At 41.3% G+C, this 24,205-nt stretch overlaps 1 protein-coding gene across 1 annotated transcript in view; it reads left to right on the top strand.

The window, feature by feature from the left end:
• The first annotated feature begins 733 nt into the window (after positions 1–733).
• The window catches only part of prex1 (phosphatidylinositol-3,4,5-trisphosphate-dependent Rac exchange factor 1), a 199,186-nt gene continuing 175,714 nt past the window's right edge, over positions 734–24,205 (top strand). The window contains exon 1 of the mRNA XM_080204930.1: positions 734–905. Coding sequence (XP_080061056.1) covers positions 765–905 — 141 coding nt within the window. The 5' untranslated portion in view covers positions 734–764. The remainder of the gene's footprint in view (positions 906–24,205) is intronic.

A 24,205-nucleotide genomic window follows, 5' to 3' on the forward strand; every position in this document is an offset into this window, starting at 1 on the left:
AAAAAAAAGGTTTGACTTGATATAGCAGAGCCCTTTGTGCTTAGAAACCCGCCGCTGTGGATCTGACCAAAAAAAAAGCAGTCATGAATTGCTTATCTCGAAAAAAGATAGGTGCAGACCGGCTCTCAACAATGAGTTTTCGAGGACCCTGCTGCTCGGTTCCACTTGAAGTTTTAAATGAGGTTTTGCAGACGGCCCCTTCACTCGGTTTCCTGAGCATGTGCTTGTTGTTTCATTGGTAAAAAAGAGAAAAGCGGAATTTGCCTGGACAGGGGCATTTGCTGCAGATTGCAGTCCCGTCACTTTCTTTGGGAAGTTGTGTTCTTGCTGGTGCTTGTGTGTATGTGTTTTTTGGTGTGTGTGTGTTCTTGGTTTTCTTCCTGCAGCTGAAAGGGCGGAAGTTTAAGAACAAACGTGCAATCATAGCTTTCAGTGACTTCTAACGGGAGTGCAGCGGGGACTTCTCAGAAGCACAGCAGCAGCGAAACGGAGCGCTGCTGCCCTGCTCATCTGGTGTCTGTGTGCGGGGGGCTGTGTTCTTATGAACAGAACTGAAGAGGGAAGCCGGCTCGATCCACTCAAAGTATTTTCCATATGGTCAACACAACCCCAAACACACAAAAAAAATGAGAGGGGCTCTTAAGACAGAGGATTCCCAAGTGTTTTAGAGAAGCGGTGGAAATCTACATATTCGCCTCTTTTTTTTGCCTCCCCCCCCCTCCCCTCCCCCGAACAGCCTTGTTTACTCCAAGTAGCACAGGAACATGGATGAAGAAAGTCACCAAGAAAATGGAGTGGAGAATGGAAAAGACACGGATCGGCAGCTCCGTCTTCGAGTCTGTGTGATGAATGAGATTTTAAAAACGGAGAGGGACTACGTGGGGTCTTTGAAATTTCTGAAGTCTGTAAGTGATTCTATTTTTTTAAAAAATGTTTAAATCCTGTTCTGCAGCAAGTTCTCTTCCTCCACGGGTTGTGAAATGGGTAAATCAAGGTTAACGTCCAACATCATGTCAGCACCAGTTTAATTTCGGCTGCTCATGGCTTTGTGACTTCACTTGCCCCACATTTACTTCTGAGATCGCTGTTATTTGAAACTTTTGTGTCAAGAGCCAAGCCTCTCTTTTGAGGTCGGTAGACTTGCTACCGCGCGCCAACATAACCGGCAAAGATACTGTTGTTTAAAGGGACGTGGGAATTGTGATTTGGGGAAGTTAGGTTTCGGTGAGATCTGTTTAGTTCTAGTGCGGGGGCGGGGGGGGGAAAGCTGCACCAGCGGGGGTCTGGTGGAATGAGAAATCGATCCATTAAGCCGCTGAAAGCTTCTTGGGACCACTTTATATGTGTATATAACGTATAAAATATGTAAGCACTTCTTTAGGCTCAGATCAATTGTCAGATCAAGCCCAGGCTGGGGTGCGATGTCTCATCTTGCCAGCTTGGATCTTGTTTGTCTCTCTTGTGGGGACCTTGAATTGGATTCCATTCCAATTTGAATTTGGTTTTAGGAGCGAGCAATGAATGGATTTGGGTTTGCCCGGTCCATTCTGAGTATTAGTTTTGTAACTTTAAGAATGGAGTAAAAAAAGAAATGTGTGGGATCAATGTACATCCTGCAATGGGGGTTGGAAACAAAATGAAACGTTAAATGTTTCCAGTGTTGTTAGACTGTTAACCAAACCCAAATACAACATCTTGCATCTTATTTGGAATTCAATTTGAACCATTTTCCCCCAACTTGATCATTTGTGGGATAGTGATTGTGCAATTGGGTTTGATGTTCTGATGCGGTAATTAAACTGACCTGTTGTTCTGTGGTTTCCTGTTGGGACGGAGCGACATCTATTAGCAGGTTCGTTTGTTGCTGATAAGGCGTGCTGGGAGCTGAAAGGTGTGCCATATGGTTTGTGTAAAGTCGAATGCACGCTTTCCAGACACAATGAGGTTAAAGGGGGAAAGGCGCCGTAAATCAGTCTGCCTTCTTCCTGGATTGAACATCTGAGCATTTGGCCCCAGCCTCCCCCCGCCGGGACCTAAATCAACCTGACTTCATTCGCAGTACCTTTCCTTTTGATTGAACAAGCCGACAGAACAACCGATTTCGGATTTCTTGGTTGTTTGTGTATTTGGGTGAAATTAGATTCAGGTTTCATTTCGAATCTGAATCTGAAATGGTGAGAATTTCCCTCCCCTCCATCCTCATCGGTAGGCTGAAGTGAAGATGGCATGACCTGATTTAATGGTTGGTTGTCAAATGTTGGCACTTATGTCAAATTCCTAAAAGAAAGCCGTGCTAAAATAGTTTCTTTTTGTGGGGGATGGGGTGGTCTTTGAGATAAATACTATGAACTGTCGACCTATTTTCTGACTGGGATGTACAGGCTGTTGTAAGTGACTCTTGGTTACAAGTTCTGGGAAACATCCACCTCAATTTCCTCTAATAACTTTTTAAAACTCATCTGTACAGTTGTCCCGCTCTCATTTACATATTGCTGTAATCACCCAACCACCCCCCCCAATCCTTGCTATGTCCAATTTCCCTTTCCTCTCAAGTCCTTGAAAGTGACCCCCTTGTCCCCCAGTTCATTCATTCCCACCCCCTCCAGTTCATTCATTCCCCCCCCTCCCCCGTTCCCACCCCCCATTCCTGGAACTCCAGATGTGAATTCTTTCATCAGGTTCCCTGCACACCAGCATCACAACACAACACAACACCACATACTATGACAGTTCTTTTAAAAGTCACAACTGGAACCTTGAACACAGTCACATAAGGCCACTTTCTCTCTTTGTCCCTCTTGACCTGCGCCTTTGTAGCGGTTTCCCATAGTATCATACTCCATGATCGTCCAACTAACTACTCTCATGTGGTTCCATTTTTATCCAGCTAACCATGATTGGAGAATCACTTGAAATGGCTCCTTTTCCTGCTCCCACGCTATTTCCTCAGGTGTCCCGTGCAGATCTATTCCTGGCTCCCTCCGATTTCCCATCTACATGCTTGTACTTGGTTACATCATCTGTTACCGAAGACAGTGCTAATTTCTTATTCACACTGATGACTGCCAGCTCGACCTCACCACCACCACCACCTCTCAACTCCTCCACTTAACTAATTGATCAGACTGCTTATCCAGCATACAGTACTGAATGAGCAGAAATTTCCTCCCATTAACTGTGAACTTTTATTCCAAACTCTGTTCCCTGCTGCTGACTCCATTCTTCTCCTTGGCAACAGTCTGAGATTAAGCCAGCCTGTTTGCAATCTTGCTGTCATATCCTGAGATGGGCTTTTGATCTCCTATTCGCCCCATCAATAAAAGTTATAACCGTCTATTTCCACCTATAACTTCACCCCGTCTCAGCTCGTTTGCTGTTGAGAACATAGAAACATTTATGCTTTTGAGTGCTCTGGGCTTGACTATTTCCATGCAGTCCCTGGCTGCTCCACTCTGTAAACTTGAGGCAGTCAAAACTCTGTTGTCTGTGTCTTAACTCACAACAAGTTGTTGCCATTTCACCTCTGTACTTGCTGGCCTGCGTTGGCTGTCAGTCAAACAACCTTTTGATTTTCAAATTCTTGTCCTTGTTTTCAGAACCCTCCATTGCCTTACCCCTCCGTATCTCTGTAATCTCCCTTCTCCAACTCCTCAACCCTCTGAGATATATCTGCCTCCTCTAATTCTGGCCTTTTGCGCTTCCCCAATTATGTTGTTTCATCGTTGTTTGCCATGCCTTCAGTTGTCAAGGCCTCAAGCTCTGGAACTCCCTCGCTACACCTCTTTACATTGCTTTCCTCCTTCGGCGTTCTGACAATTCTTCATCTGGCCTTGTGCTGCCTCAAGTGGTTTGCTGTCATGTTTTGTTTTATAATGCTCTTGTGAAGCACCTTGGGGCATTTCACTCTGCTAAAGGTGCTATATAAGTATATGTTGTTGGGAGTAAGTAGCTGATGATACATGTTCAAATTGAATCCAATTCACGGTTCCCCACAAGAGAGGCAAACAAGATCCAAACAAGATGAGGCATTGCACCCCATCTTGGGCTTGATCTGATGTTTCATCTCACATATATGTTAATGTATAACGTATGTGATATGAACTGCTTACTCCAGCTCTTAAGAAACATCAGTGCAGACAGAAGGCTCACCAAAACTGTTACGGAGTGAAGCTAGATTGGCCAGATTCACTCTTTATTTGATATGTTCGTTAATAGTATCTCCAATGGTATCACAGCAGGAGCATCTTAATGCCTATACCAGGTATTCCTGAATGAACTGCAGTGCTTGGTTTTATTGTTGTGGGTGTATAATGTTGCCATTTCAACTTCTTCAACACTGCTGGCTGCACCCAAATGTTTTAATGTAGTTTTCCACAGTTAAAGTGGGAATCCTGAAGGTATTGATTCAAAAACACAAGGAACGTATGTTCTAACTGTTGCCAATAGCTGAAGTTCTGATGTATATTGATATCAGCTCTGATCATTCAGTGAGGTTGCAAAGGACTCAGTGTTTCAGTGGTTCTCTCTTTTCTTTTCAGTAACTGCAAAGTTCTGATAGTTTAAGTTTGTGGTGTACAAGCTGCATCTAAATAATTGTCCTTTATATTTTATATATTGATGGCCTGTGGTCATAGGGTTCAGTGCAACATATGCATAAGCACCAAGTTGTGAGGTGAATTACTGGTTGGAAAAGGGAAGTTACTGCATTGCAAGAGGGCCTCTGCCTAAATGAGACTTGTCACCTCAGCCTCGGTAGGGAGTTAATCTCACAGCGGAACCATTGCTTTCTCAAAGCTACTTCTATAAAAATTGGCATTAAGGAGTTGCATACAAGTAGCCTGACATTGTATATGGGTGTCTAGAAAATCAAAGCAGCTGCATATTGTAATGTCACGCATAAGTCTTTGCACCAAACGGAAGGCACATCTGTCACACAGATGAGGAAATTCTAAACCTTGGTATAGTAGCTGCTGGAAGGTGTTATTTGGAGGCTGGTTGTAAATATGATTTGCTTCTACCTCCAGGGTTTGATGCATTCCATGATTTGGTTTCAAGAGGCAAGCAGTTGCTGCCCTGCACTGTAAGCTAGCAGAACTAAGTGCTTGCTCATTGTGTATTAGGTGGATGGTGATGTTTGGTGAAATTTTTGGAGTGTGACTATATTCCAAATGTGCTCTGGCTGTCTAATGAACTACAACTGACTCTAATTAAATTTACTCAGACCTTCTGCAATATGCATTACATCTTGCTGGCTTATGAAACTTGGCTGCAAGTGAATGAAGCGAAGGTCAGACTTATCCCCATCCCCATGGTAATTTTCTCCTCTGGAGTGTTATCTTCTTTATCACTGCAGACTTTGAATGTAAAACTGTTTGGACCGGCATCTGTTCCTTGTTGTACTGTTGGAGCATTGTCAACACATTTTAGCCAGGTTAAAAAGTCTTCCCCATCTAAGTCAATACCTACATCACTTTGCATTCACTTGGTATAAAGCAGGTGATCAGTTGCCTTAGCTTTGCTTACATGAAAGTATTTCCCTGCATCTTTTTCATGAAACATTCTAACAGCACACAACATCTACCATGCATTTTGCAAGTGTCTCCTGAGTGACACTGTCCCATGCATTTGCCAAATAGGATCTTTAATACTGATAGTCTTCATAAAAGCAGTGCCACCACAATACTGCAAATGTTCACGAGATGTTACAGAAAATGTTCTTGTAGTGACTTTTCATTGGCTGAATTGGTGATGTGCAACTGGGGGATAAATATGTAGGGAAGAGATGGTCAGAGTCCAATTGTCCCGCAAGTGTCTGGTGCAAGCATGTAATTTTGCACTCTAGTTGCCAACCCAAACTATTGACAGTGTGCACAAGCCTTTTGGAAAAAACAATTATAGAATCATTTACGCATGATCTTCTGGACAATCCACACACATTTGGCTTCATAAAGCACTGGCAGAATTTTCATCCTTTTTGAAATTGGGGCTTAATACTTCTGCCAATAATCAAGAGTTTATATTTAGATGTTCCGCAAGTGCGCATGTTGAATCTTTCTTTTGATCTTTAAAACAGCATGCCCCTGTCTACTCTACAACAAGCGTGTAACAGGCAACTGGGCTGAGAAAGCTCCCACCTTGTCTGCATTATACATGTGTTCAAGGTGAAGTTCCTCAATCTTTTGTTAACTTCACAAATTCAGTTACGTACAACAGCCTCTCTATCAGCAAAAGGTTGCTCACTTTAAATAGTGAATCCAATGCCTATATTTAAATTTTTGCAACCAACCTAAAGAGTTCTTAGCACAGATTATCTAATCCATATGAAATCATTTGGCCTTTTCCAAAGGCCTTTTCCTGAAATAGGAACCCTCTCAGTATGAGGTTGTCAAAACCATTTGTATAGCACATTAGGTTGGCAGACTGATGATTGTGCAGTGTTCATACATGTCACTTGCTGCAAATAATTTTAAATAGTTTTTTGTGTTGTTTAATATCATAAACCATTGAGACACCCACACCATGCACCCTTGTGTAGTTTCTTTATGATTTCTACCTTTTCCAATATTGCAAGTAGAGCATTGTTGCATGTGGCTACACTTCCCTTAGGTGCACTGACGAGGCATTAAAACAAAACAAACCCATACTCTGGAAATGCTTGGATCTGTACAAAAACAACATTGTAAAGAAAGAGGAGGGGAGAAAGAGATGGAGAAATGGAGGAATAAATCAACTTAACCCATGTTGAATGGCTTTGTCACCTTGTGCTGTGCCATGAATTCCACCAACTACACCACCCCACCCCCACCCCAGGCCATCACTCGTCATATTCTCTCCTAAGATCGGGTGAACCTAATCAATGCCCAAATAGTAGAGTTGAGTGGCGAGTCTGTGGGTCTGCTCACACAATTTCCAGACAATTGGTGTTTCCTGAATTTAGATTTCTGAATCGGAGAGGTTATAGTCTAACTTTTTTTTTGTGTGGGTCAGATTCCAGGTTAGGTGGAAAGAAAGGGTGGTGCTTTGGATTTGATATTCCTCCCTCTTCATTCTTGCTTTTAATCTAGTGTGTTGAAGTCTGAGTCTAGTGCCAAGAATTTAACTTGCCTTAAAATTGTGGACTATGGTTTATTTCACATGTATAAATGAAGCATTTGACAGTGCAATACTTGCGTATGCAGAAAAGCTGCAGGGAAAGTTTGAACTTTATAAATTTGTTAAGATGGTTTTGGGTTGAAGACTGGGAAACTTTGTTCTTTTTTGTACAGCTCATGTTCTATTTTACATGATGACATGGCATTTCTGAGGTAATTTTGGGGATTGTAGTAACACTAATTAAAATGATCTTTCAGGGTCAGTTGAATTGGTCAGAATGGAAAGTGTGACTGAATTGTCGTGCAAACCAAAATACCAGAAGCCCACACAACTCCCTGTTTGACTGAAAGTATTGCAGAGGTTTTGTAAAATGTAATTATTGACTGGCTGCCAGATGTACTGGCTCGTGTGTCACTTGATTCTTCTCAGGACTTTGAACAAAATGTGTTTGTGATTTACTGGTGGCCGATTCATATTTCCAAAGAATGGAGTTATACAGTGTAATAAATGGTAATGTTCTGGTTGTGCTTAAAATCCGAGTGCTTGCTTCATTAAGTAAATGATTGGCATGAACTGGTGGAAGATGTTTGAATTATTTGTACTATTGCAACCCCTGGGAGGTGTTGCTAAATAACACTTCCAGCTTTGGGTTAGCGATTAATGTGTCTTTTCACATTTTGTGAACCTTGTTTATGGGTGACCATCCTCATGTATGAATATATTCTTTCTAACATTTTAATCCTCGTCAATTCAAACCTGTTTGTAAAGCTTTCTCTTGGGGGAATAGGAAAATCATGTCAAATGTTCCCTTTTTACTATCCTTGAGTGATAATTTCTTCTTTTTTCAAAAAAAAATCAATAACTTCTCAAATTTCACCAACAGTTTCAGTGACTTGTATTTTTTTGTGCAAGATTTGAATTTCTGTTTTTACGCTTTTGCTCCTTGGTTTTAAATATCAATTGATTTTTTTAAAAGGCTTGGCTTGATGTATTATTAAAAACTTCTTGAATTAATTAAGATATTGACATCAGGCTAAGTTACCTCTTTGCTATGGTCATGAGTGGTCACCAGCAATAATGAATCCAAAGTAATATCCATTTAAAAAAAACGGTTTACCTCCAACTTTAAACTTATTTGCTTCTTTTGTTATTGTAAGCATTTAAAGCTTGTTGCAGTCTCTGCAAATTATGCAGCCTATTTTAAACTAATTTTCAACTCCCCCAAACATTATCAACAGTAACTTTTTGGGGGGTATCTATCAACACTTAAGACTTTATGAAAATGCACAATGTGTATGCAGTCGTACTCATAGTGAAGGTTCCACTTTCGTTCCATGGTTTGTACTGTTGGCTTTTGGACGAGATGTTAAACCCAAACCCCTCTTGGCTCTCAACTGGATATAAAAATATAATGCCACTATTTTGAAGAAGAGCTGTGGAGTTATCCCTAGTGTCCTATCTACTATTTATCCCACAGTCAATATCACAGAAGCAGATCATGTTGTATTGCAGTTTATAGGAGCTTCCTCTATACAAATTGGCTGTTGAATTTTTTTACAATAGTCCCTAAACAGATCAATTTGAACAAATTGTTTTAACCAATGCTACAAGATTTCATTAACTTTGTGCATAACTGATTTAAGCAAAACAAGCACTATTAACTTAACAATATGGTTTTTAACTATGCAATTTATGAACTTAATATAATTTCTTACTTTCCCCAAGAATTCTCTTATGCGTTATGATATCTTATGGGCTCCACCCATCTCCATGATAATGCAACGTACCCTGGGATCCAGAATAAGACCTGTGGGTCAAGTACCCCTTAATTAAAATTCCTTACTTGATCGGCTGAAAGAAATTGCTTTTATAACCCTTGAGGGTTGACTGAATAGTTTAAAACTGATTTGACTCTAATTCCTCAAAAAAAAATCCCTGCACTGCCTTTACCGAAATGATTGCAGACATCATGTATCCTGTTGTTTAACTATGAAGTCCACCTGTAGTTTTTATAATTTTTTTTCTCTCTTTTAATCTGTTAAGCCAAACTTTCAGGTGTAATAGGCTCCAAGCTTGTTTAGATTGCATTTACCCCATTTTCTACAGTTAGAACGTTCATTGATAAAATGAAGTTATATGCAAAAGTTATGAGCCATGAATGAGAAGTTCACCAATCGTGATTCTGCTTCTATGATACTTAATTGGTTACAATGTTCTTTTGGATCACATGATACAAGTGCAATTATTTTTCCCAGTCGATTTTACCAAAAATACTACCAAGCCACAACCTCAGTCATTAATTTGGGGGCAGTGGGAGATGGATACAGATTCCTGCTCTGATTCAGCATTTGATTTGGTGGGAAGAGTGCTGGGGGACACTAGATAAAGATGGGTTTGGTTGTGATTTATCTTGCGCTGAAATATCTATTGATCACTTGGTAGGCAGGCACGTGGCTGAAGAATTGGAGGCAAGACATTGTTAATACTGCATATAGCATCACCAGTTTCAGCCAGGAAGTACCAAGGTCTGAAAATTCAGCTGAATTTCCAAGAGGGAGCAATGTTTCTTTGCAGAGCAATGTTGATTTTAAGCTACTCGTGACTCCATCGTTCCTCCTTTGAGAAGGGGTTGAACTCCTATCTGGTTTTTATAATTTTTCTTCCTATTGTCTTTTTGAAACATATTAACCAGCTCAAAGCTTCTGAGCTCCACAGACGGGTTTGTAGTAATTTTGAAAGTTCATCAAAAGTTATTTAGAGCGTTGGCATATGTTTATGTTTACAAATGTCACTCATCTAGTTCTCATTCCTTCATACAAGTTGCACTTGAAATGGTGATGACTGACACTTATTGATTGTACCAAAGGGAGTAATATTGATTGCAGATAACGATTATACTGTTTTAAAAATTTCAAATACTTGACATTTAAAAAATATGGGCAATTGAAAGTTTTCCTGATACCATTTACTGATCTGGCATTGTTCCTTGCATATTAGAATAATTCTGTATACATAAGTAAGTGATTGGTTCACCTCTCGTGGCTTGGGATCAGTTGTACAATGCATCAGTTCCTCCACAAGGTTCGAGTTTGTAATATTTTGAGGACTTGCCAACCTGATATGTAATATCAGGTAATATTCATAGGTTTAACCTTGTCTAATTGGAAGTGCATTTGTCCAAGCCTGTCCAAGTCACAAGTGCACTATCTTAACTCTGTTTATTGGTACACAGATATTAAACGTTGGATGTAAGTGTGTCTTCAGCATTGGGGTGGATTGTGCGTCATCTAACCAAGTAACTTGTGCATAAATTAACTGGCCATCTTACAAAAAGAAACATGCACCCCAGACTGATGAATCTTCTGTATGTTATTGGCCTTTTATGCAAGAGAAATTTGTCTATTCACTTGGAGAAGAAAAACTGCCCAGGATTTATAGTGAAATGAGGGTGGCATAGTGGTTAGCACTGCTGCCTCACCTGCGTTCTATTCCAGCCTTGGGTGACTGTGTGTCTGTATGGAGTTTTCATGTTCTCCCCATGTCTGTGCGGGTTTCCTCTGGTTTCTGCCCATACTCCAGAGATGTGCGGATTAGGTGGATTGGCCATGGTAAATTGCCCCTAAGTGTTAGGGAGATTAGCAGGGTAAATACGTGAGGTTATGGGGATAGGGCCTGGGTGGGATTGTTGTCGGTGCAGGCTTTATGGGCTGAATGGCCTCCTTCTGCACTGTAGGGATTCTGTGGTTCTGGTATGTGAGTACTTGTGTACATGCTTCAGAATTTGTTCTGTTACTGCAAACAAGTAAATAAGCATCCTGCTGGTCAACGACATCTGGTCAATAAGTATTCATAATAAACATTAAGTTGGCAATGCAAACTTTTCAGATGGATAAATAGTTGTATTGTAGCCACCCTCCTTCATAGCAAACTAATTTTTTTAGTGGGATAATTCATTGATTAGAGCTTATTGATCAGGTTAATGATGGGAAATCATTTTAAAACTCTAAATAAGATGTGCCAAATTTTTAAGTTGAGCGCTACCTTTGTGGAAAAAGATGATTTTTGGTAAAGCCTTTATTTTCATACCAGAGGAGACCTGTGCTTCATTTTTGGATAATATGTGATTTATCATCACCATGTGTGTCTGCAAACAGATGAAGAAAAGCTTGTTTCACAAAGACGTTACCACTTTTCGGTTTCCTTCTGTTGGAGAGAAGTATGCATCACATTTTAACTATTTGAAACATCAGTCATGAATAAACTTAGCTTTCTGCTTCTTGCCAAGGAACACTGTTGGTTAAGGAAGTGAAAAGGGGAAGTTTGCTGTCATTCACACACACCATCAAGCAACTGGGCCTTTGTCCTACTCTGCTGGGCTCTTGGACAATAGGGTTTTTATTTCATTTCATGCCTAAGAAAGAACAGGCTTCTTTTACAAGAGATGAGTTTCACTAATGAGCCAAAAATGGACTCTGCTAAAATAATGAGTTTTTTGGTAGTGCATTTTCTAAGTAATTTGTTTTTGTTGAACAGATTTAAGTTTTGTGCATGGTTGAAAACAAGATGGCTGCTATTACTTGTATGAAAACAAAACATTCCTTTTTGATGTACTGTTTTCTATAATGCTTCACGTCATAAGAACTCTCATTGCGTAGTTACCAGAATTACTCTGGTAACCTTTTTTTGGCTTTGTATTGTGGACGAGGGGTGCATGGGGGGGGGGGGGTGGGGGGAAATGACAATATTCTGGAAACTGTACATCAGGAACTGCAAGCACACATCAAAAGAACAAATAATAATTTGTAACCCTGCACTACTGCCACTTGTTCCATGTGATCCTTGAGACATCATTGTAACTGTGGCTGTATGGATTTAAGTACTGACTAACAATGCACTGAATTTGTATGAGAAGGTCGTGATGTGAACAAAGGGCATGAGGTTGATTGCAGTTTTGATTACTTTCAAAGCTGTGTACTTTTGGTTTCCTTGAAAAGTTTGTATAATTTATTCTTAAACTGTAGGACACATGGTTAATATTGCACAGGCATAAAAGCAGTACAGTTTTAATCCTGACTTGTGCATAAAATCCAGCATGGTGAGCATTAAGAAGTTAGTTGTGAAGCTTGCAGGTTGACCTTTGTGACAATTGTGGTAGAATTTTGATACTTTACAAACAAAAAAGATTAAATTTTAATGTGTCATTTGAAACTCCTGATTTGCAAGTCTACATTTTCCCCACTCCCGAGCAAGCTGCCAATTTTCACTTCCCAAGATGAGAAATCATCAGTTTGAAATGTGCGCAGTAAATATTCCCCGGCTGCATTGGCCTGTGGTGGTGGTCATGATAGGATTTCCTTTTAATTGGAGACTCTAAATTTCTGCCCCTTGCAGCTGTCAGCTTGATGTGCATTTTTGCCTTGGGCTGCAGAAATGGAATGGCCATCTGAATGCAAAATTAATGCCATTAATACTGAAAGCTTCAACTGAGGTTCTGATAATGGATTCAATCCATCACGCTAATAGCAATTCTGGGCAAATGAGTTGCTAGCATTACCAGTAAACAGCTTTTTAAATGGAGTGCTTTGTGTTAAAAGTAGATGTTAGATCAAGCAAAATTGATTTTCATTTCCAACAAGAAAATGTTGAGGTGGCAGTGGTGGCAACAAAGTGCCTGGAATTGAAGGGAAGGGATAAAATCATTCAAGTTCTACAAGTAAGCACTAGGTACCAGTAGGCTGATGAAAAAGCTGATTTTGCAAAACAAATGCTCAGGACTCCAAATAATGAGTGGAATTCAAAGTGCAGCAACTTAGATGTATTTAGTGTGTTTAACGTAGTGCAGCAGCACCATCCCAAGTTGCAAAATAAGAGTGAAAGCAATAAAAACAGAGCTACAGGTAGGAGATGCTGGGATAGATGACCAAAAAGGTTGATCAAAGATGATGGTTTTAAGGAGAACCTGGAAAAGAAAAAAGGGTCGAAAGGTGGAGATTTAGAGTGATAATTCGATCAAGGCAGCTCAAAGCATGGCCACCAATGGCGCGGTGTTGTTGGACTTGGAGCCAGTGATGGTCAGTAAGCACAGGAGTAATGGGTGAATAAAACTTGGTATGAGCAAGGTCACGAGCCATGGAAATTTGGACCATGTTTTATGGAGGGTGAAGTGTGGAGGGCTGGTCAACAGTGCATAGGAAGAGTCAAGTCTAGAAGCAACAATGGCATAAGTGGGGGTTTGGTCAACTGTTAGCTGTGATATAGTATGAGTTGAACCGTGGTATGCAGGCAGACGTAAATAGTCTGGTGTGGCTACGTGGTTGGAAACTTATTTCTGGTTCAAACACAAGATCAAAGCTACCAGTAGTATTTGTTCTATTACTGTGTTGCTGGGTTGCAGGTTTTAATAACTCCTGAAGACCATTAGCTGCAAACATGAACTTTATTGTAATATTTACTGTGATAAGTACACTCCTCTTATACGAGCTTCTTTCCATACTGCTTTCTCCTCTCTGATCACATGAGGACATGTCACTTCCTTCTGTAACATCAGATTGTTGCAGTTAACCCTTTATGGGACTTAGTCTAAAATACGCCTGAATACAGCATTAGCCATTGTATATGTGTTGAGGAATGGAGATTGTGACAGGGACCAAAGAGAGTGGCTTCAGTCAGCAAAATATTAACTTGGAAATTTCTGCTCATCCAATATTGGATAGATGAAGAGCAGTGTGACAGATCAGTGACAGTGGAGAGGTCCAAAGAGGTGTTAGTGAGATAGAACAGAATGTCATCCAGATAAATATGGTACCTGATGCTATTTTTTCCCTGATGACTTGAGAGGTGGCATGCAGATGAGAAATAGAAGGGTGCCAAAGAGCAATCCCAGAGGGAGTCCAGAGTTAACCATATAGGAGTGGAAGAAAAGCCTCTGGCTACAATTTGATACGCATTCAATCAAGTAATTGGACATTGTCGTAGTTGGGTGATGGAAAGGCATTGGAGAAAGATTATATGGTTACCCATGCTGAACACTGCAGACATGTGAGAGAGGATCAGGAGGGAAAGTCTTGCTTGGTCACAGTTGCAAAGAATGTCAATAGCAATTTTAAAAACTGCTTTCAGAATTGGCTGTGCTGGAAACATGATTGGATGGACTTGAACACGGAGTCCTGAGAACAGTGGACGTGAATTTGGGAAACAGTCGCGACATTAAGAGCTTTGGAGAAAAAGAGAAGTTTGAGACGTAGCTGCAGTTTGCAAGGACAGAGAGGCTTAAAATAGATTTTCTTGAGAAGCAGGATGGTGACAGCTGATTTGAAGGAGTGGGGAAGTTCTCACAAAGGACCACAGCCAAAATTAATTTGATTTTGTGTAACACCCCAAAACACGAGGCCAGAAAATTGTGTTAACAGGATTTGTGACATTTCTTTTGGCGCTTAATTCCATTTAAAATAAACTGATTACATTTGCATTTAAGACAGCAAGAACTGAACCCCGATTCAAAACACTACTGAACCCCGATTCAAAACACTACTGAACCCCGATTCAAAACACTACTGAACCCCGATTCAAAACACTACTGAACCCCGATTCAAAACACTACTGAACCCCGATTCAAAACACTACTGAACCCCGATTCAAAACACTACTGAACCCCGATTCAAAACACTACTGAACCCCGATTCAAAACACTGCTGAACCCTCAATTAAAAAGACTACAGAACCCCCAATTGTGAAATGCTCATCACCCACAATCCCCTTTGATAATCCTTCTGACTTTCTGCAGGGTAACATAGCCCATAATAAGAGAGACTAAGTTGCTCTGTTGTCCCTGTCCAAACTTTTGTGTCAGTTTTGTATTGAAAACAAAATATTGAAGCAAATGAAGATGTAATTCACAGGGACAGCCGCAGGAAACTGAATTTTTTTTTTGCCATCCAATGGACCTGACGGGAGTCTGGCATCTATTATACTGTTTCATTAATACTGCAGTCTGTCTTTGGTAACAAGGAGGCCTCCGTCAGCCCTTAACCTCTTTGGTCTTGCAAACCACAGCTACATCTCAAACTTCCCTTTTTCTCCAAAGTCCTTGGATGTGGTGCTGTTTTCCAAATCCATGCCATCTTTCTCATGATTCCATGCTGGGTAGCTCAGCTGGTAAACAGAGGACTGAAACTGACATCCACAGAAGACTGGTTCAATTTCAGCTAGAAGAAAGCCCTCTCCTGATCCATCCTCACCTGTCTGCACCTTTCAACATGGTTAACAATCATCATCCAGTGCTTTTCTCCATCATTCAAGTGAGTGAACGTACTTTTTTTTTGATTTCCTTCTTTAAGCTTTCAGAGTTAGTGAAAATAAGATGCTGTTTAAATGCAAAATGGACAATGTTTTGCATCAGAGTTACATACTGGAAAAATTTGAGGTTGTTCCTAATAGCTGCATTTCAGCAGCTTCTTTTTAGTGTTAGTTTATTCTGAGCCAAACATAAGAACATAAGAAATAGGAGCAGGAGTAGGCCATATAGCCCTTCGAGCCTGCCCCGCCATTCAATAAGATCATGGCTGATCTGTCGTGGCTCAGTTCCACATTCCCGCCCTCTCCCCATAACCCTTAATCCCCTCTCTTATCAAAAACCCACCAACCCGTGTCTTAAAAATATTTAGCGAGGTAGCCTCCACCACTTCAACGGGCAGAGAATTCCAGAGATTCACCACCCTTTGAGTGAAGAAGTTCTTCCTCAACTCCATTCTAAACCGCCCCCCCTTTACCTTGAGGCTGTGCCCTCTAGTCCTACTATCCTTTCTGAGCGGGAAGAGTCTCTCCACCTCTATCCTATCCATCCCATTCATCATCATATACGTCTCAATGAGATCTCCCCTCATTCTTCTAAACTCTAACGAGTACAAGCCCAGTTTATTCAGCCTCTCCTCATAGCTCAACCCCCTCAACTCCGGCATCAGCCTAGTAAACCTCCTCTGCACTCCCTCCAAGGCCAAAATATCCTTGCGTAAGTACGGCGCCCAAAACTGCGCACAGTACTCCAGCTGCGGCCTCACCAATGCCCTATACAGCCTCAGCAAGACCGCCCTACTTTTATATTCAATCCCCCTCGCTATGAAGGCCAGCATCCCATTCGCTTTCCTGACCACCTGCTGCACCTGCAAGCTGGGTTTTTGCGACTCATGCACAAGGACCCCGAGGTCCGTCTGCACCGTCGCCTGCTGCAGTTTTTCGCCACGTAAGTAATAATCCTTCCTACCATTATTCCGACCAAAGTGGACCACCTCGCACTTGGCAACATTAAATTCCATTTGCCATTTCCTGGCCCATTCGCCCAGCCTATCTAGATCCTTCTGTAGACTCTCCACACCCTCCGCACAATTTGCCGTTCCACCAATCTTGGTGTCATCAGCAAATTTCGACACCATACACTCGGTTCCCTCCTCCAGATGATCTATATAAATGGTAAATAGCTGAGGCCCCAGCACCGACCCCTGGGGCACTCCACTAGTCACCATCCGCCAATCCGAATAGCACCCATTGACCCCCACTCTCTGCCTCCTATTTGACAACCAATCCTCTATCCACGCTAACACCCTACCCCCAACTCCATGTCCCCTGATCTTCTGCAATAACCTCTTGTGAGGTACCTTGTCAAATGCCTTCTGAAAATCAAGAAAGACCACATCCACCGGCTCTCCTCTATCCACCGCCCTAGACACATCCTCATAGAACTCCAGTAAATTTGTCAGACACGACTTCCCTTTAACGAAACTGTGCTGCGTCTGCTCTATCAAGCAATTGCCCTCAAACACCATACACTCGCAATTTACCAAAATCATTCTTTTACTTTGATGCTTTTCACTTTATGCAACTGAATGAGTGATTAGCCTTAGCCCTGAAAGGACCTTGGACATCTGCTGACTGGCTGAAGTCTCCCTGTTATGAAAACTGAATCTAATCCCAGGAGAAATAAATCTGATTTTAAATTAAGGTCAAGTGCTGATGGTTACCCATGCAAATAAAAGTCTAAAGTTTGATTTATTATTGTCACATTTGATTTATTATTGTCATGTGTACAGTGAAAAATATTGTTTCTTGTACGTTATACAGACAAAACATACTGTTCATGGAATATGTAGGGGCTAAGGAAAGGAGAGGGTGCAGAATATAGTGTTGCAGTTAGAGATGGGGTGAAGAGAAAGATCAGCTTAATGTGTGATTGGACCACTCAAAACCCTGATGGCAGTAGGGAAAAAGCTGTTCTTGAGTCAGTTGGTATGCATTCTCAGACTTTTGTAACTTTTTCCTCAAAGGAAGAAGTTGGAATTGTCACTGACCCTTCAAATAACTGCTATTCCAGTGCACTGTTGAGAGCAATGTAGGATGTCGGGAGTGAAAATATGACACGTTCAATCTAGGGGGTTCAGATGAGATCAGTAGCTGTAGAAGATAAACTTGTTATTTAAATTGCCATTCAAAACATTATTTTTGTTCTTATTCAATTCAATGATGCTTTCTGTGGAATGGAAAGAAATACAGTCTGTTGAGTGAACCATGTATGCTTATTCTGGGGACAATGTTGAAAAGTGGGAAGCTGTGGGAACTCAGGTCAACTGAGAAGCAGTAAGAGACTCGGATGATCTGAAGCATTAAAACTGTTGAGCAGCTGAACACCTGGGTTCAAAATTGACTCCACAACAAGTTCATTGGGATTCTTGATTAGAAACAAGAGCAGATCATTTAGCCCCTCAATCTGGTTCTCATTCAGTGAGATTGGGGTGGTACAGTGGCACACAATGGTTAGCACTGCTGCCTCTTAGTGCCAGGGACCCAGGTTCAATTCCCGGTTCAGGTCGCTGTCTGTGTGAAGTTTGCACGTTTTCCCAATGTCTGCGTGGGTTTCCTTTGGGTGCTCCAGTTTCCTTCCACCCTCCAAAGATGTGTGGGTTCAGTTGATTGGCTATGCTAAATTGCCCCTTAGTTTCAGGGTAAATACATGGGGTTACAGGGATAGGGCCTGGGTGAGATTGTTGTTGGTGCAGATTTAATGGGATGGGTTCTTGATAAGAGAGGGGATTAAGGGTTATGGGGAGAGGGCGGGAAAGTGGAACTGAGCCACGACAGATCAGCCATGATCTTATTGAATGGCGGGGCAGGCTCGAAGGGCTAGATGGCCTACTCCTGCTCCTATTTCTTATGTTCTTATGTTCAAATGGCCACCACCTGCACTGTAGGGATTCTATGATCTGTGATGTAACTCCACATATCCCTAGCTCTTAATATCTTTGGTTAACAATTCTACCAGTTACGGAGTTAAAGTGTAAATGTATTGATCAAGCATCAACTGCAATCTTGAGATATTTAACAAATTGGGTGAATGGGTGAAAAAAATCAATGCTGCAACTTCTCCCTTCATAGAATGATACATTACAGAAGGAGGCCGTTTGGCTCATCAGACCTGAGCTATCTAATTAATTCTACTTCCCAATTCTTTCCTGGAGCCTTCATAAATGTTTCTTTTCGCCGATCACCATGAATCTGTGTCCTTTGTGGAAGCTGTTTAACATTATATGTCCTGTCAAAATCATTCATGGTTTTGAACACCTCAATCAAACTTCTTCTGCTCAAGGACAACAACCCCAGCATATCCTGTTTCTCCATGTAACTGAAGTTCCTCATCCCAGGAACCGTTGTTGTCAATCTCCTCTGCACCCTTCACAAGGCTAGTGCACAGAATTGGATACAGCTCCAGCTGAGGAAAAGCTGGTCCTGTTTATGAAGGTCACATCTCATGATGTGAGACTTTGTTTTTTTCAAGAAACTTTGTTAGCTGAAATACAAACTTTCAGACAGAACTTGAGACGTTAATGGAATTGTTTAAAGTTCTATTTTTAATATGCTTTTAGATATTTTTGGAAGCTACAAAACCATGAATATTGCACCCAATTGTTCTAGTTAAGAGAGAACGACAAATGTGTTTTCTAACTTCACTCTTGAAAGGTTTGGCTCAATTCTAGGCCATTCCTGCACATCCAAGACTCTTCAACCTGTGACAAGAGTTTCTCTCCATCTACCCTATCTGTTATAACTTGAAACTTTGATAAAATCCTCTGTTAACCTTCCAAATTCCAGGAAATACAACCATTGTCCAGATTTTTACACCCTCCAGTGCCAAAATACCCTCCTTAAGTTGTGGAGGCCAGAATGCCCCCCCATCCCCCAACCACCACCCCCCCATCTAAAAACTATTGTCCCATTAGCCTTTTGGGCAATGTTCTACACTTGTTCATAATATTTTAATAATTTATATGCTTCAATGCCCAAATCTGTTTGGACTTGCACTATTTCTATTTGCCCATTTCCTTAAATTAACACTCTGTCTTTGCAATTTTATTCTTCCAATGCTTATTGCTCCTTGTTGTTGCATCATCACCAGCTACAGTTATGTTAAAATTAAGGTGCTTGTATCTCACTAAAATGCTTAAATATGCATGATCTTTCTAATGCCCTAGAATGCAAATGAAGCATGTTAAACAACACTGCATGGCCTCCAAAACCTACTGATTTGTTCAAAATCCAGACATGGAGTAAGAAACGTTTATTTATTAGTGTCACAAGTAGGGTTATATTAAGATTGCATTCATATTCATAAGTATTCATTATACACTGACTAAAATCTCCACTCCTGGCATCATTTTGTTTTTGTTGAGCGATGCAAAAATGTCACATCTGGTGAGATGCAAAGCAATTGAACAATGCTGTCACATACTCATTTAGAATAACAGCTAAAGCCCTGCTCAGAGCTGTGGTTTTCAATTAATGGCTGATGATATGCTAGGTGTTTTGTCTTCACTAATGTGGCTGTTCCACTTGGAGCTTTTCGCATTTGTTCACTGATTAAAATGCTCTTCCCTGCCCCCAGCAACGGGTTAGTTTTGCTCAGTCTTGGGTCGACAGATGAAAAACTTCCAGTGACTTTGGAGTGTTTGATCTCTCTGTGCCTGGAGTGTGCTGAGTGTAAGATGATGCACTACAAAGATCAATGTTGGTATGCAGAAGTACATTTCCTTCTAAACAATCACGAGCATTGATAGCTGCAACAGTTTGCAGGTCAGGCCATCCTGCTCTGATCGGAGGCAGACAGAAGCAGAAAGTCTGAATAAACCAAGCTGCTCAAAATATAAAAAAAGCACCACTTTCAACACAATAGATGCCAGTCTTGATATTCTTCCACTTTCTGTGCTTAGAAGAAATTTTTGAGTAAATATTCGAGAAATATGGAATCCAATACAACACTTGAGTTTTTTTTTAAAAGATGAATGCCTCATTGTTGCTTTGTAACTCCCAAAATGGGAAATCATACGAAGCAGTTTTATGAACATACCTTGTTATTGGAGCCATTAAGTGGTGATTCTGTTTTCTGTTGGACCAAGTCTTCCTCAATTCGATGCAAGTTTTGAAGTCATGCTTTTCACTTGTGTTTGCATATCTAAAATCATAAATTTGGTTGTGCAAATGATGGGAAGAAATGGGCTGTGTACAGATGTGCACATGTTTCATTTTCCTTAGCCTCGCTTTTATGGGGAATGTGACCCTTTTTAACTGGTTGTCTGGTCAGGCAACAATCATGAATTGAATGTATTACAGATTGAGGGTCAAGCTGTATCCTGGAATTATGCAACACTCACTCATTGTTTGTGCGAGCATTGTGAGGTTTCATCATGGTAAACTCTCACCTAAATGCCTCCTCCTATTTTAAGTGTAATTTTTGCATTGTTGATTCTTGATTGCCTCTCCAGTTTAAAAAAATGATGTCCATTCTGACAGCGTTTTATTTCTCGTTAGTTCCAGGTGCGATTCTGTTAAAATGAAGGTGTTTAAACCTTGAATAAAATCAGTAACAATATATGATCTTTCCAGTTGCCTCAAATTTATAATCTAATAAATTCTTCATGAGCGTATTAACTGGTAGTAATGCCATTTATTTGAACTCTTAAGAACCATAGAGTTTGACGCTATTTATAAATGATCTTTGAAACCAGCTTGTAATGACTCCCAGACACTTGGGTGGGAGTATGGTTCTTTTTTGAAGCAAATTTGACGTAAAATGACCTGAAGTTGACAAAAACTGTTCTTCATCCAGACATTTGTGATTTAATGTCATTTTAATTATAAGACATAGCAGGCTTCTCCTGCAGCATCAGAGCAGTTACTCCACAACCCTTTTCTGACTGGAGAGTCCTGCTTTAACTCTCCTAATGTTACCATTAAATGACCATTCCTTACAGTTTGTTAAAGTTAGGAGAAATTTCTACGTCTTAAAAACATGATGCACTTAATCCTGTAAATTTTTAAGAATGCGAAATTCAACCTGGCACATCCTTAGAAACAAAAAGAGAAAATGCTACCAAAACTCAGCAGGTCTGGCAGTATCTGTGGTGAAGGAACAAAGTTGATATTTTGAATCCATATGACTCTTGCAGTTAGATGAGATTTCGCCAGAATGAAATCTTGTTCCACACAGCAAAATTAATTCTCCTTTTTAAGGGAAATTCATGTTTATTCTCCTTTTTTGTCAGCAAAGAACAACCTTTTCACTAGTTAAAACAAGAGTTCTCTGCCCTTGCATCAATAATAATAATATTCAGTATTTATATAGCCCCTCTTTTGCACTTTTCATACCTTAATATTTAACGCATTAAATCAACATAAACTGAGGAAAGACGAGCTTGGTCAAAGAGGTGGGCTAAAGGAAAAAAAATGAAAGTGGGGAAGAGACCTAGTAGGGCATTCAGGGTGAGGCATGTCAGGGTAATTGGCACAACTGCCATAGTGAGGCAGAGATTCACAAGAGGCCAGAGTTAAGAGGAATGTACAGGGTTATGAATAAGGGCTTGGATTAGACCATGGGGGGATTTGAACAGTAAGATGGTCGTTCTGCTGGCCGGGAGACTCAAGCAGCGGCCGTGTAGTGGACTTCCCACTGGGTGCCATGACTGAAGTCTCTGGGCCTGTAACCTGCCCCCGGCCAGGAGTGTTTCACTCCTGCAGGGTTTAGTATAGCACCCCATTTGCAGGTATGGCCCAACCCACTGGAGTGAAGGGCCCCCCCCCCCCAAGAGCGCATGGTGCCTAATGTGTGGGCAGGGCTTGATGTGCCAAGAGCTGAAGTTTATGGAGCGAGCAAGGCCACCCAGCACAGAATTTCAGCAACTGGCTTGAAGCACGGATGAAGGCTGGTGATTGTGGAAGATAGTGGCCTTTCCAATGGGAAAAATATGCGATTGGAAAAGATTAAATAAGCATAATTGCCTAAAATCCTCTGGCCAGATTGTGGTTGGACATTCATTTTATTTTACTATGAGACAGATCTTTGGAGGCCAAAGTCTCTTAGATTTTTAATGTTGGGTGGGATTCTTGTAAAAATATACAAATTCAACGCAAAATAAAAGCTGGAGTAAATCCTGCTGTTTCTTTTTCGGCAGGATTTTAAAAATGAATCTCCCACACTCTGTGCGTCGCAGAGTGCCTTAGCAAGGTCCACCTGAAAATCAGTGGGCAGGGCCTATTCCCACTAGAGAGGCTGGCAGCATAGCGCTGAGCGGGCCACTGCGTGTACACCAATCCGTCAGTGCCAAAATTGGCACATGTGCAGTATATCTGCACTGTTGGCCAGTCTGACTACTGGCCAGCCCCATGGACCTGCATTGCTGGCCAGCCTGGTGAGCAGTGCCAAGGTACCCTCTTGCAGTGCCACTTTGCCCTTTGGGCAGTGCCCAGGACCTCGTGGGGGGGGCCTTGATTGCTTCCCCCCCCCCCCCCAACTTCACTCCAGTGGGTTGGGCCACCAGCTCCCTGCAAATGGGGTGCTATACTAAACCCTGCAGGAGTGAAACACTCCTGGCTGGGGGTGGGTTACAGGCCCAGAGACTTCAGTCATGGCACCCAGTGGGAAGTCTGCTACACGGCCGCTGCTTGAGTCTCCCGGCCAGCACGGTGGGCTGGGAGAATTGCCTCCGTTATTCCAGTTTGGTTGCTGAAACTTTGTGTCTTCTGGTATCTTTAATATGTGGTTACTTACAGCTGTGTTTTTAGTCTTTTCCTGTGCTTGCTTTTGTGTTTGTTGGCCAAAAACATAATTAGAGGGACAATAATAAGGTTATACTCCCACATGATTTTATTCAAAAGTCTAGGATGTGCTAATAGCTACTAATGAACATAGTTCTGTTTTATGTTTTTGAACCAGAGCATTGCAGCTTCACAATCTTATTTAGCTTGACTTTGGACTTCCCTGTCCAAAAACCATTCAGGTTTATCTGGAGCCAAATGTGGAGAATTCTAACTCCATTGGGAATCCCAGTTTTAAAACCAATATATCCCAATGATTCATTGCCAGTGCCTTGAGACATCACTGACTTGACTGTCAGACTTGATAAAACAGTTCCTGAATCAGGGAACATTGAGTAGGCAGTTCTCCAAAGGCAGCCTTTGATTCTGGCTCATGCTATTTTTTTGATGATAATAGATTGATATTGGAGTTTAGGCAGGGTTTTATCACCTGACTCGCTCTCCATCCCTTACTTCCCTTCTGTGCTTGCTCTTATTTTTCCCCCATCTCTATTCACTGTAGAGTTGATTGAACATATTTTATTTATTGGTGTCACAGGTAGGCTTACATTAACACTGCAATGAAATTACTATGAAAATCCCCTAGTCACCATACTCTGGCACCTGCTTGGGTACACTGAGGTAGAATTTAGCATGTCCAATGTACTTAACCAGCGCGTCTTTCAGATTGTGGGAGGAAACTGGAGCACCTGGAGGAATCCCAGGCAGACATGGGGGAACACGCAGACTGTGCACTGACAGTGACCTGGGTCCCTGGCACTGTGAGGCAGCAGTGCTAACCACTGTGCCATTGTGTGCCCCTTGGCGGGATGTGTTCACGGTTTAATGTTTCAGGTGATGATAGCATCTCTCACAGTGGAGGCATCTCTCAGCACTGCAGTGATATGCTAGATTTTATGCTCCAGTCAGTGAAATGAACCAAAATTTATATTGGGACACTGACCCCTATATCTATTCCACTTAAAAAAACATGTTTATTAAC

Source organism: Carcharhinus amblyrhynchos, chromosome 16, assembly GCF_965287045.1.
Source record: "Carcharhinus amblyrhynchos chromosome 16, sCarAmb.v2.hapA, whole genome shotgun sequence".
Lineage (NCBI taxonomy): Eukaryota > Metazoa > Chordata > Chondrichthyes > Carcharhiniformes > Carcharhinidae > Carcharhinus > Carcharhinus amblyrhynchos.